Source organism: Equus asinus, chromosome 5 (assembly GCF_041296235.1).
Source record: "Equus asinus isolate D_3611 breed Donkey chromosome 5, EquAss-T2T_v2, whole genome shotgun sequence".
NCBI classification, from domain to species: Eukaryota; Metazoa; Chordata; class Mammalia; order Perissodactyla; family Equidae; genus Equus; species Equus asinus.
The window spans coordinates 15,540,611-15,555,495 of NC_091794.1; the positions used below are offsets into that span (position 1 = coordinate 15,540,611).

Consider the following 14,885-nt stretch of genomic DNA (forward strand, 5'->3'; position numbering starts at 1 on the left):
AACGTTGATTAGAATGTGGAGAAAAGGGAACCCTTGTGCACTGCTGGTGGGAAGATAAATCAGTGCAGCCACTATGAAAAACAATATGGAGGCTCCCCCCAAAATTAAAAATAGAATTACCATGTGATCTAGCAATTCCACTTCTGGGTACTTATCCAAAGAAAACGAAAACACTAACTCAAAAAGATATATGCACCCCTATGCTCACTGAAATATTATTTACAACAGCCAAGATATGGAAATAACCGAAGTGTGCATCGATGGATGAATAGATAAAGAAAATGTGGGGGCTGGCCTGGTAGTGTAGTGGTTAAGTTAATGCACTCCACTTCGGCAGCCTGGGGTTCACAGGTTTGGATCCCAGGCATAGATCTACACATCACTCATCAAGCCAGGCTCTGGCAGTGTCCTACATACAAAATAGAGGAAGATTGGCACAGACGTTAGCTCAGGGACAATCTTCCTCAAGCAAAAAGAGGAAGATTGGCAACAGATGTTAGCTTGGGGCCCATCTTCCTCACCAAAAAGAAAATGTGGTGAAATAATATTGAGACATAAAAAAAAATGAAATCTTGTCACCTCTGACCACATTTCTGGATCTCGAGGGCACTATGCTAGGTGAAATAAGTCAGACAGAGAAAGACAAATACTGTACAACCTCACTTACATGTGGAATCCGAACAAAACAAAACCAAGCTCAGAAACAGAAAAGAGATTGGTTGTTGCCAGACGCAGGGAGTGGAAGTGGACAAAATGGATGAAAGGGATCAAAAGGTACAAACCTCTACTTACAAAATAAGTTATGGGGATGTAATGTACAGCACGATGACTATAGTAAACCATACTGTATCGCACATTTGAAAGTTGCTATGAGAGTAGATCTTAAAAGTTCTCAGCACAAGAAAAATAATTTTTCGTAATTATGTATGATGATGGATACTAACTAGACTTATTGTGGTGTTCATTTCACAATGTATACAAACATTGAATCATGATGTACGTCTGAGACTGTTATATGTTACATGTTTTAAAAAATTTAAAAAGAACTAGATCTGAATATCACTATAATCATTATCATTGAAGACATTGAATCAATTCTTTAAAATCTCCTCAAAAAAAAAAAACCCCATGCTAAGATATTTTCACAAGTCTGCCAAACTTTCAAAATTCTAATATAACACAAACTTTTCAAGAGAATAAAAAAAGAGAATATTTCCCAACTCATCTTAGGAGATAGAATAACCTTAATAACAAACTTTATCATGAACCATAAGGAGAGAAAATAATACCTCAGTCTTATATATGAACATAGATGAAAAATGCTGTAAAATATTAGCAAACTGAATTTAATAACGTATGAAAAATTCACTGAAAGAGCTAGTTCAAGATATGATAAACCAGTACAACCACACTCTATGGCCAAGACCCCAGAGAGCAAGGAAGCTAAGTGAGGGGAGCTGGACCTTCTCTGCTGTTCTTTCACCTACGGCCATCTGCCAACTTACTGCATGGTACCTACAAGTCAAGCAAAATGCAGCGTCCTAGAGCTTTAGGCATTCTCTCAGAAAGGAAGAGATGAAAACTGAAGTCCAAAGCTACAAGAAAGTTAGGACTGGAAGGAACACGATCCAAGAGAAAAGGGAAATGCAAAAAAGAGAGCCTGACATTCTGCTGGGCTTTGCCTTCAAAGCATTCAACAACCCTAAGCTGCATGGGAAGAGGATTTGTTCATTTCATCCAAAGAGTCACTTATTGTTTACTCCACCTTCATTTTTGAAAGACACTACCACTGTGTATAAAATTGTGGGTTGGAAGTTATCGTCTTTTAGCACTTTATAGTCCCATATCTATCAAAGAAATTCAATCCATTATTAAAAATCCTCCTATGAAGAATAACTCAGGTCCAGAAGACAGAAAAGTCCTATTTTTTATGAGGCCAGAAATACCTTCATTCCAAAACTGGAAAGAACACTACAAAAGGAGGAAATTATCACCCTGTTGTGGACATAGGTGTACAACTCCTTAATAAAATATTACAAATTGTGTATGTGTGTTAAAAAATAGTGAGGTGATGTGTGCCAAGATGACAGGAAGGAGGCTGTTTTAGGCGGAGAAGATTGAGTTCAAAGCATAAAGCATGAAACAGGGAGGAACAAAGAGGATGTAGAGGAGGAGACAGAGAAAGAGACGTTCAGGATGCACAATCAACGGGGCTTGGTGAACCACTGAGGGGCAGGGTGGCTAGAGGTAAGGAAGAGACTGCAGCGACTCAAGATTTTCTCATTTTGGTAGCAGGAAGAACGGTAGTCCCTGAAAAATGCAGGAGAAAGAACAGGTCTTAGAGAAACTCTAATGAGTTCCATTTAGACACCTCAAATTACCCCCCGAAATCCGAAAGATCACCAAGTTTTGTCAATGCTACCTCCTACATACCTCTTGTCCACACAGTCTTTCACCCCCTGGTCACATCTTATCTGGAACACAGCTGCCCAATAGATTCATCTACTTCTCATCAGGCCACCTTGTAACTTCTCCACACTGCTGCCCAGGTGATCATGGTAGGATCATGGCTGGCAGAATGGGTCTGTGTGTACCTGTGATGCACCCTTATTGGAAACACCAAAAATAATAGGCAGAAGCTCACCGCATTCAGGAAGCTCCAGAGGTCTGGCCAGTGAGTTGGTGAGGACTAACAGCTATTGCTATTGGGACAACTGAAGTATGCAGCATATCAGATACATATGGGAGTTTACTTTTCCCCCCTAGTTTTATTGAGATATAATTGACATAACATTGTTTAAGATTAAGGTGTACGATGTGATGATTTGATACAAGCATATATTGTGAAATGAGAGTAACCTTTTTTGACATTAGGAATTCCCAAATGATAGTATAAATACAAGCGCTAAACAGCAGCACTGCCTGAGATGACTTGAATGATGGTGGGACTTTCTGGTCTACTTTCGCCTACTCTCTATTTTTTTTTAACTTCTTATTTTGAAGTAATTTTTGATTCACAGGAAGTTGCAAAGATAGTACAGAGGTGTATCCTGTACCCTTCCCCCAGTTTCTCCCATTGCTTACCTCTAATTCAACAATAGCAAAACCAGGAAATTGACGCTAATTAAGAATATGTATAGAGTTCTATGTCATTTTATCACATGCGTAGATATGAACCATCCACAGCAATCAAGAAGCAAAACTACCCTATCACCACAAAGATTCCCCTTGAGCTGCCCCTTTATAGTCACACTCACCCCCTTCCACCCACCATTCCTAACCCCCAGCAAATGTTGGTTTCTTTTTAAACTCTCTACCAAGGGAAATTATTGAGAGATACACATGACATTATGTGTTGCAATATAAACGTTCACGTTTTAACACAGAGCTTCTTTTGTAGCTCTTATTTCCTTCATCTAAACCTCTTGTACCCACCACCTCCTCTCCACCTACCCACATCCTACCAATTCCTCAAGATTAAGATACAATAATACAAAATGATAACTTACATTAACTTCTCCCTTTCTTGATATTTCCCTGCTGTATATTCCAAACACATACTATTTATATCACTAATATTTTAGTCACCAATTCCCTTGTGAAACCTTGTGTTGTTCTGTAATAGAGTTATTTAATTTCTTAAATATGTGTATTTTTTTCTCCTTCAGAAGAGGTTGTTTTGTACTGCTTATTAAATCCCTCACCAGTGCCTAGCAAGGATGAAAACAATGAACATTTGTTATTTAAAAAAAAAAAACAATTTTCTAGATACTACTATATTTTTACAGCCCTTTCCTTTAGAAGCACTTAAAATAGATTACAGATGTTATTTCAATAATCCTGACAGCACATCTCCGCAGTTCATCAGGATTGTTATTATCCTGGAACCTCGTACAGCATCTGGTTTAGACATCTAGTCAATATTCAGATGACTGAATTATGCTATGCTCAAACTTAGGAAATTAAAGGCATTAAATAATATTGTAATCAATACTGAATCACCAATTGTTATTAGGAAAGAGGCAATGGAAGATTAGAAGAGAAAAAGGAGGTGGAATGGGGGCAGAAGAAAAGTGGAGACAGAAAGATGAGGACAAGTACACTCAGACCTGAGAATAGAACTTCTGAATGTTGGAAGGACTGACAGACCCAAGTCAACACATTCTGATGCGTTGTGTATCTGGCTAAAGTTATCATTGTTGAAGCAAAGCCTGATATAACCCAGTGTTTTGGGAGAGGATCACGGCCACCTAGAGTATGGAAGAGAGAGGAGGTAGTGAGGAGGAGGGTATGGAGCTCCTGAGTGATGCTCTCTACTAGCCAAGCTGAGCAGCATCTCTGGTCCCTCACGGCAGGACCCAGGGTGGGGCTAATAATTCCACCTGCTATTTTCTATCTACCAGATCACTTCATTATGTAGTAACTGAGATTTAAGCATGAAGACAAATAAGAATTACTTGCATGAGAGCTCGGAGACCATAATAACTGGCAAACAGGTCCAGGAGTAGTAATATAACCGATTGGCTTATAACCCTTTTCCACTTCAAAGAAGAAGACAGTTTGATCTTTACTCTAAGAAAAAGAGAAATACCCACCAAATATATATTATTATGAAGTCTATTCCATACAGTACAAAGAAGCATTTAAGAGCTAAAGCATCTCCACTTTATACTTATACCTACAATACTCATATATCCCAGGTGATTCTGGGAAAATTCTTATTTCAAGTATTTGTTTCATTTTCCTTGTGAGAACATTTGACAAACCATGTGTTCCACTCTGTGGTTCTAAAAAGATGATCACCATACCTGTACGTAAGATTAATTCACCAAAAAATTCCACAATGCATATGCTCACCTATTGATGCATAAAGAATTTACATGGTTATTCTCTCCATTTATGGCAGTTCTACACAAGAACACACTTACGCTATAAAATATTGATTATACGTAAAACATCTTGTGTGGTTCCCAGTTGAAAATTTCTGTTCATTTAAAATAAGCATCAGAACTCAGTTTGTAAGAACATTTTAAAACGTCAAGCACAGACTAGAGTGCAGAAATATAAATACAAAGAAAGCAAAAGAATGGATATATTCTCAGAAATGAATATGAGCAAATAAGGCACCATCAAGTAGGAGGACGAACAAGGCAAGGTTAACGTGAAAGTTCAATGGGAAACAAAAGGAGATCTACTACTTACCCCTGTGGCTAGAATTTCTCCATCACGTTCATAAGCTAAAGCCGTGACATGAGCAGTATGGGGTTTGAAAACCTGTTTCAAACGAATCTCTGCATCCAAAATTTTTTTCCGTCCTGCAAAAACTGTGAGCTTTTTTGGATCATAAAGTTCAAGAATTCGAACAACCCCATCTTCGAATCCTGCAATAATCTGTGCTCCAGTGTAGCTTACCTTGGATAAAAATTATATGCAAGGGATCTGAAATTAGTTGATTAAGAAAGTTGAACTACATAACAGATACCTCTGTATTTTTAGACTTAAGTAATTAACATTGACTGCCCATTGGTAGTTCCTTATACCACTTTCTGATAACCTCCACGTATTCCAGGGCAGTTTCTTATCACTGCTGACCAAGAGACAGGTAAACAATGGCAACTCAAACATTCAATGAGCAACCGTTGGTGGAGTGTCTGTCTAGCAAGCGCCAGGCACCTATCACCAGCAACCTGAGCATGAGCACGAACAGTTTCCGTCTCTGTTTTCACAGAATTTATGGTCTAGCAGGGAGGATAGACATTAATCACACAAATGAGTGGGGATTATGAACTGAAATAAGTGCTAAGGGAAAAAACATACTCTCTGAGAGCACATAACAAAGAAAGGTGACCTAGACTGAGGACTTCCTTAAGGAAGAGCTGGTGGAGGTGGGATCAGAAGGATGCCCAGGAATTAACTAAATACAGGAAGGTGGGAGGAGCACTTCTCAGAGAGGATATAGCTTTTGGAAAGGTCATGTGGCAGGAAAGAATGTAACTCACAAAAAATTATAGTTTGACTAGAGCAACTGAGTGAGGCAGCAGGGCTTCCACAAGGGGCTTGAGAGGGAGATAAGCAGGCACCAGGTCACAAAGTGGCTTATGTGTCATTTTAAGGATAGTCTTCATCCAAAAGTAGTGGGAAGTCATTAAAAGGTTTTTAGTTGGGTGTTTGGCTGGGGAGCGGGGTATGACATGATCGGATTTGCTATTTCAGAAAAGTCATCCTAGCTGCAGCATGAAAAATAGATCTGAGATGGCCTAGATAGAATGCAGGGAGACCTTGGAAGAGATAGCTGCCTTACTCCAGGAGAGCGATTGTGGGCACTCAGTCTGAGGTGGTGCAGCAGAGATGAGGCATGCAGACGTGGTTTAGACAGAGGTATAATGGCCCTATTTGGTGATGACTAGATATAGGAAATGAGGCAAAGGGAGGTGTCAAGGACAACTGAGACATTTACTGAGACAGGAAACACTGGAAGGGAGCCAGGTGTGTGTGTGGTTTGTTGTCACTATTCTTGTTTTGGATGGAGGGGTGGCTGAGGCCAGCAGAAGATCACGAATTTAGTCTTGGACATGTTGAGTTTGAGGTCCTCTGAAGATCTCAAAATGGGGATGACATACAGTCTGCAGCTTCGAGGAGAAGTCTGGGCTGGAGACATAAATCTAGCAATGTCTGCATGCACTAAATCTGCTGTCTTAGAAGGCATTCAGGAGAAAGGCAAGAGTATTCTTTAGAGCAGAGTGATGATCTGCGAGGCTGGGCAGTCATGGGAACCTTGGGAATAAGAAAACTGTACTCCACCTAACTCCATTTGAACGTTGTTCATTCAACAAACATTTACTAAATGTCTAAATGTACTGTAAGTGCAGAGGCACTGGAGGTGCAAAGAAGAATAAAGGATGGTTGTAACCAGGAGGAACAGCCTGGTGGGAAAGACAGACAATAAAGCAAATGATCTTAGTATGTTGGGATAAGTGCTATGAGAGAGGTATACACACAGTCCTTAAAACACACATACACAGTCCCAGAGGAAGGAGTGCCTAGCTCTGCTTGAATGTGGGGTCATGGAGGGCTGTGCAGAGATGATGTTTGACATGAGCTGAGTTACAAAGAATGATGTGAAACCTTCCAGAAAGGCAAGGGGGTATGGAGAAGGGCATTTCTCCACATGATCGCTATTTGGATACAAGGCCAAAAAAGGAAACGTTCTATGGACATCGCACAAACCATCTCAATAAATGCCTCAATTATGTGGCTGCATTTTAAAGACTTCAAGTGTGAATGTAAATAGATTAGGATGGAGAGGGAGCCAGGTGTGCTAATCCAAATACTCTGTGCTTTCTACTTATTCAAGCCTCGTCATTGTTCTGGCTCAATCCCCCGGCCCGAGTTATTTTCCCGGTCTTGATCCCCTCACGGAAGTCCCCTCCATTCTAGCCATCTCCACATCTATTTTGGGCCTGGAATATTTCTTCTTTGATTTCAACTCAAAACAGTAAGGATAAAACGTTCCCTAAATACTCCCAGGACATTGTATTTAAAACATGGCTGCAAATTCTTTGACCTGCCTCCTGTGGACAGGTGGAGTTTAAGTACTCCCTCCCTTGAATCTGGGCAGAGTTTGTGACTGCTTCACCCAATGGAGTACGACACAAGTGACATTATGTGACTTCCGTGGCTAGGTCATAAAATGCCAGCAGCTTCTGCCATGTTTGTTGGAACAGGAGATCTTGGAGCCGTGGGCTGCCACAAAAGAAGTGTGTGACGGCCCTGAGCCACGGTGCTGTGATAAAGCCCAGGCCACAGCAAGGAGAGGCCATTTGGTAAGCACTCCTGCCGCTGTCCCAGCCTTCAACCCGGGTGCCAGGCTTGTGATAAAGAAGCCTTTAGGGCCAGCCTGGAGGCATAGTGGTTAAGTTCACGTGCTCTGCTTCGTCTTCCTGGGACTCATGAATTCAGATCCTGGGTGTGGACCTACACACTCCTCATCAAGCCATGCTGTGGAGGCATCCCACATACGAAACAGAGGAAGACAGGCACAGGGCCACTCTTCCTCAAGCAAAAAGAAGAAGATTGGCAACAGGTGTTAGCTCAGGGCCAATCTTTCCCACAAAAAAAAAAAAAAAGAAGCCTTTAGATGATTCCAGGTCCCAAACATTCAAGTCTTCCCAACTGAGGCTCCAGACACTATGAAGCAGAGATAATCCACCCCTGCTGTCACCTGATGAATCTCCAATCCACAGAGTACGTGAGCACATACAATGATTTCTGTTTTACGCCACTGCATTTGGGGCTAGTTTATTACACAGCAATAGATAACTGAACAAATCCCTAAGTATAATTTTTTTCCATGGCTCTTGTCATTATCTAACATATGACATATTTTATTTATTTTGTTTATTGTCTGTCTCTGCCTCCTGTCTCCCACTAGAGCGTAAGGTGCAGGAGGACAAGTAGCTCCATCTTTTGGTTCATTGCTATATCCCAGAATCTAGAACAAGGGCCAGCACATTGTAGGCACCGTGGAAACATAAGTGGAATGAATGAGATCAGAGTCAGATGGATGGAGAGTAGACACGCAAAGTGCTGTTGGGGAATTGCTTTGTGAATGGGACTGTTACTAACATGCGGGTGGCATAAAGATAGATTTTCCCTAAAACAAGACCAAAACCACAACAAAAGGAAGGCCATGATATGATTTCTATCATATTCTGAATTAATAAATTAATTTAAAATTTTATTCTTCTCTAAAATCCAGTCAGAAAATATCTCTATTTCCAAGAAACAGCACTGATATATCACATTTACCAATAGATTCTGGTAGAAGTTTATCACAATAACTTACCAGCAGGGGCACCCAAGCGAGGGCGGTACCTCCTTGTTTGAATCTCATCTGAGCCAAAGGAGTTTTGCTAGCAAAATCATAGATTCGAACAGAGCCTATAGAAAGACAGTTTTAAAAGGAACAAGTTATACACATAACATCTTTTTAAACAACCTTGGCTCACTTTAGATGTTGAGCATTATAACAAGAAAGTTCAGAAATAATTAAATCAACCGATAATCTAATAGCCTTTCTTTAGTCGAAAATTTACTCGTATACCCTTAATCATGTAATTTGTAAACACGAACAATAAAGAAAATAACTGATGATTGACTGGTGGGTCAATTTCACCTTGCATGGCCCAATAGACTCACCATGAGTCAAGAAGGAAGAAAGGAGAGGGAAAGAAAAGGAAAAGCATGAATGTGGATAATACCAAAATGAATAGCATCTTCATGAGTAACTGACTGATCGTGTCTTTATTTTAATCTCTCACCACAACCACAGCTGCTGTATTTTGAGCCATCCTCTCTCTGCAAAAACTCACCTGCCTCGCATCAAGAGGCTTCCCTTTGGGAAAAGTTCTCAAACGCTTTTAATCAAACACATTTAAAAAAATTGTATTGAAAGCAAAACCAAAAAGGCCAGGTGCATCTTCACGAAGACGTCCTACTTACAGTCCAAGGCAGTGGTGGCCATGAGGTAGGTGAGAGGAGAGAGGGCCAAGGCTTCGATGGCTCCAGAATGGAAGGAGAAGAGGCATTCTGGATCTTGGGTCTGATCACAAAAAGACAGAGATCTTGTTAGATCTCAAAGATAGGTTAACACAGAATCAAGGTCAAGTCTAAAGAAATGCAAATAGAACCCTATAACACGTGTGATTTTATCTGAAGAGAAATAAGAAAAAGCGTAATAATAAGTTAGAAAGAGCACTGAGAGAAGTGTGAGGAGGAACCACACTGGCTGTGCAGTTGATGGCTGTGTGACGTTGCACAGGTAACTTCAAATGCCAGTTTCTGTGTCTTCATCAGTAAAATGAGATGATGGCCACCACCTGCCTACTCAACAGGGTAGCTGCAAGGATTATATGAGATAATATAAATGAAGATGCCATATGTTTATGAGAACTGTAAAGCACTGTATAATGCTTTGTTATTGTCATTGGCCACTTTTTTGGTAAATTTTTGCTATGAGATAGATCTTTTTTATGTAAGATTATAATGAGAGAGAGAGAAATGAATGAATTCTCAGGAGTAGGACATGTTGAACAAGTTTTTGATGGGAACAATGATCAGATATGGAGAAAGATAAAGCATCCTTTAAAGAAAAATAACAGATTTTTTATTGTAAAAATTAGGAAGAAAATAAAAACATAGGCAACTTACAATATTTGAAAAACTAAGGTCAAGCTTCCATATGGCTCCGCTGGCATCCTAAAAAATTAAATACCTAATAATATTTTACCATTTTGAACTTTTATCAAATTAAGAATTTTCTTCCTATGATTTAGAGAACAAACAATACCAAAACTTTACATATATTTTATGATGTGATTGAAATTTAACAAAAACAACTTCTATAGATCTATATATCTTCTGTACATCTTCTATATATATCTATATATCATACAATAAACAAAGCAATCTCATAATATTTATAGCCAGTTTAACATAATAAAAATTCTAGTTGGTTTTCTGTGTATAAGAGATAGGTCAACTAAATAACAAAATTCAGGAATTCTTCACTGAAGTATCAACAGTAGTCTTAATAGTACAATGGACTGGGGGCCGGCCCGGTGGCGCAGCGGTTACGTTTGCATGTTCTGCTTCTCAGCGGCCCGGGGTATGCCGGTTCCGATCCCGGGTGCAGACATGGCACCACTGCAACGCCGTGCTGTGGTAGGCATCCCACATATAAAGTAGAGGAAGATGGGCACAGATGCCAGCTCAGGGCCAGGCTTCCTCAGCAAAAAAAAAGAGGAGGACTGGCAGTAGTTAGCTCAGGGCTAATCTTCCTCAAAAAAAAAAAAAATAGTACAATGGACTTACAGTGACAATAAATTATATTACTACTTTATGTCCAGATAACTTCAAAGAGCTGAGAGAAGACAGCAGCTTACCTGAGCCAACCAAAAGTTATGTCCAGTTTCGTTCATTTTTATCATCGAGAAGAGTTTAACATTCTTGTCTACTTGAAGTTCATTAATGGGCTCGATCTCTAACAATCCAGTGTCATCTATAGAATCAGCAGTGTCGATTGTCTCAAAATCCCATATCTTATAAAATAAGAAAATACTTTAATCAATTAGCAGTTTCTGAATATATATTTTCTAAGCCAGAAAAGGCCCCAATTTTTTTTTTCAAAAGTCGTTTCTTCTCGTTTCATGAAAATTAATAATGAGTAGGTGTAATTAGAACATCAGCCAAAACCCAATCCCTGGGATTTTGCTCTGAACTGGGGGATGATAAATCATAGTTTTCTTCATATTTACAGAGATTAGTCAGAAAATACAGCCCTAATAAGAGTTCTATTTTGCCCAAGTAAACTTTATTTCAAGGTTTCTGTCGGGTCTTTTCTGCATATAAGGTGGCAATGAGGAGGAAACGGTTCAGTCATTGAGCAAGACATCATAATAAGCCTTGTTTAATACACAGTGGTGGGCCGCTGGAAAGGGAAAAGATATCTTCTTGCTTAATGACTCAAGCACTACCTTCCTTACAAGCAGAGAAAATGCATGTAGATAACGTCTTCATGAGAAAAATGTTTCTCTCTTATCATTGAGTTAGACTGTATAAAAGGATTGCTGTTCTTGGAGTAGGAGACCAGAACGCTAGAGGAAGGACGAGGGAGCACAGCTTCACCTCACGTGGCAGAGAGACCCAGAAGGACTTCCTCCGTGAAGCGCCAAAGCCCAGTCTGGATGGTTCTGCTGACACACCCTGCCGTTGCCCTAGACCCCATAAGTCAGACTTTGAGAAAGTAACTTTGGGAAGACTGGTGTTGTCCCACAGATTAGCCTCGTGGGAGAGAGGCCCACGTCCCAGGGTCAGGCTAATTCCCAGGAGTTGGGGTAGGTCTTTCGTAGAGGGTAAGAGGTAGAGATTTCCAACTTAAAGAACTGAAGAGATGAGGGCAGACTTTGAAAAGAGATGCAAGGTTAGCAATCAGTGGTGTCCATGAAGGATCTTCTGTGAAATCTTTAACTTTTTTTCTCTTGATATTTTCTTCCACTTGGTATTTTGCCATTTTGGAGCAACATATATCTCCGAAGGATAGTGAATATATTGTATAACAAAATAAAGGACATAAAAAATTCTCAGAGTAATGAGTAAAATCTTACAAGATTAAATTTAATATGGTAAATGTAAAAAAATTATACTTGGGTTCAATAAGGCAATGGTAAAAGGACAGTCTGTGAGAGACATGGTTCAAACAATGCATTAGACATAGTAAGCTCAATAGGTGTCAGAGTGACCAGGCTATGTTTAAAAACACAGTCTTGGGGCCGGCCCCATGGCCAAGTGGTTAAGTTCACACGTTCCATCTGGCAGCCTAGGGTTTCACCGGTTTGGATCCTGGGTACAGACCTAGCACCGTTCATCAGGCCATGCTGAGGTGGCATCCCACATAACTCAACTAGAAGGACCTAAAACTAGAATATACAACAATGTACTGGGGAGCTTTGGGGAGCAAAAGAAAAAAAAAAAGATTGGCAACCGATGTTAGCTCAGGTGCCAATCTTTAAAAAAAGACAAAAAAAACACACACAGTCTTACTTCTGATAATACTACCTCCTAAAAAATGTCAGGAGAACACTACCACTTTCTTATGAAACGCCTCAGGAGGAATATGTACCAAGGGGACCACAAGGCAAATGACAAGACTCCAAGTTTGCCAGCAACAGCAGGGTGCACGACACAGGTGGGTGGGAGAAGAGGTATAACGATAACCAGGGGACACAGATGCTGGAGCAATGTTCCAGCTTAGCGCACGCTCTGGGGGGGATAGTGTCCAGAGGTGAGGACAAGTGAGTCCACTAGTGGAAGGAGCGACGAGGGAAGCATCCGTAGGCAGACCCTATCAGCTACCCTTTGAGCATATTTCTAATTGTAACCTCAGTAAAAAGTAACCAACAAATGTTTGGCACTTTTGTCCCCTAGAAGATGACCCATTCATACTGGCATTTTAGAAGGCCATCTGTGTCCGCTGTTTATATCCTGCTAACATGGGTTTTCATTTTCTGAAGCTACTATTTCAACAACAGAATCAAGGTAACAAAAGGTCCCCTCAGAAAATTTCAGTGCTAAGATGCTTGAAGTTAATTTTGACTAGAATCTAAATACCATAAGAGAGGCAATATTTAAAATGAATTTGCCCTGGGGGTAAATGACCAGTGATCTCCTTCATAAAGCGACCTTTGTGAGAAACAGAAATCCGATAAAACCAATTGGATGATCTGCAAGGCTTAGATGTGGGTGCTGCTGTCCGAGTATCAGGAAACCTTACCCTGATGCATCCATCTGAGCCGACAGTGATGACTTCGCCCTCATCCAGAACTATCTGGTTAATGGGACCCTGGTGACAAGACTTCCGGGCAGCTCGACAGAGCTCAACTTTGATGAGGCCGGCTTCCCAAACCAGCATGTTGCCCCATTCTGACCCCGAGAGCACCTGGCAGGTGTGCACAAAGAAAGAAACGTGCGTTACAACACACAGACGTATGTATTTATGCCTCGAATAGCAGGTGAGAATTATTTTTTAAAGATTATTTTTCTTGATTACGAAAGCAAAAAATTTTAAATATGGAACAATAAATATAGAAACGAAAACTTACTACCCCAGAAACAACCGCTAATCATTTTTTGATGTATTTCTTCTTAATGACATGCATAGTATTACATCATTGTGATTAGGCTGTATGTTGCTGGTGATTTTTCAAATATATCTATGATATATTTCTCTGTACATCTCTTAAGGACATAATCCAGGAGTGGAACTACTGGGTCAAGAGTTAGGGACATGTTTAAAGTTCTTGATAGGTGAGATTCTATTTTTTAAGTGTGATAATATCAAATGTTATAAGATGTTCAACAAGCTGTGAGGCCCTTACTGAACTCAGCAGATTACAGGATAACAGTATTCCATTTCAAACAAAGATAATCATCTGGAACTATCTCATAGTAATCCATTTAACCCAGCACTTCCCAAAGTAGGTACCATGAAACATTAGTTCGTAGAATGTTCAACAGGTGTTATATAATAAGTAATACTAATTGAATATTGACTCTGTGCCAAGCGCTGCTTGAGCACTTTATGCACATTAAGTTATTTAATCCTAAAAACCATACACACTAGGTACAGTTATGGGGATACCATGTACAGTTGTGCAGGTTGGGCATTTTATTTTCCCAAAAGAGACGGTTTTTCTCATTCACACAAAGAAATCATATGGCCCAATGGAAGCCGTGACTATTATTCTTCCCATTTTACAAAGGAAAAAACTGAAGCACAGAACAATTAAGAAGCTTGCCCAAAATTACCCAGAAGAGTCAGTTCTAAACCAGGCACTGTGGCTCACAAGGGTCTGTTCTGACTGACACTGCCTCAGAAGACAGATGCTGGGATAAACAGAGTCAAACACGTTTCTCTTCTCCAGGACCCCTTGCAAGCTTTAAGACAGAAGTGTCCGCTGGGAATCACTAGGAAGAATCTCTAGATACAAAGGAATTCGACCAACAAAGTCTTCTGTTCACAGAGCTCCTGTGCAGACTAATGTTCCATGAAACGCCCTTTGGGAAACTGCCCGAATTCTCGCCTGCCTGCTCTTGGATTCTGCCTCCCCATTTCCCTCTCCCCAGAGTAACCTATGACCTTACTCGTCTTCTCCACCTCCTGAGTGTACCTATTTTTACCTGTTCCACCCGGTACTAAGCCTCAGCCCACTTGCGGTAGAGTCTTCAGTTAGACTTGAGTTCTTCTGTCCAGTCACTAAAGCCACCAAAAGTCATCACAGCCTACACGGCATCCCTTTCTGAAGCGTCACTTGGGTCTAGCTTTCCTT

The 14,885-nt window shown here is 40.3% G+C and overlaps 1 protein-coding gene across 4 annotated transcripts in view; it reads right to left on the minus strand.

The window, feature by feature from the left end:
* The window catches only part of CFAP44 (cilia and flagella associated protein 44), a 105,159-nt gene that overhangs the window by 61,263 nt on the left and 29,011 nt on the right, over positions 1 to 14,885 (minus strand). For all 4 annotated transcript variants that reach the window (XM_044771585.2, XM_070508840.1, XM_070508839.1 and 1 more), the window contains exons 9-15: positions 13,331 to 13,495; positions 10,944 to 11,099; positions 10,210 to 10,257; positions 9,502 to 9,601; positions 8,846 to 8,940; positions 5,203 to 5,412; positions 4,462 to 4,572 (exon numbers count right to left, since the gene is read on the minus strand). In XM_044771585.2, the coding sequence (XP_044627520.1) occupies positions 4,462 to 4,572; positions 5,203 to 5,412; positions 8,846 to 8,940; positions 9,502 to 9,601; positions 10,210 to 10,257; positions 10,944 to 11,099; positions 13,331 to 13,495 (885 nt within the window). The remainder of the gene's footprint in view (positions 1 to 4,461; positions 4,573 to 5,202; positions 5,413 to 8,845; positions 8,941 to 9,501; positions 9,602 to 10,209; positions 10,258 to 10,943; positions 11,100 to 13,330; positions 13,496 to 14,885) is intronic.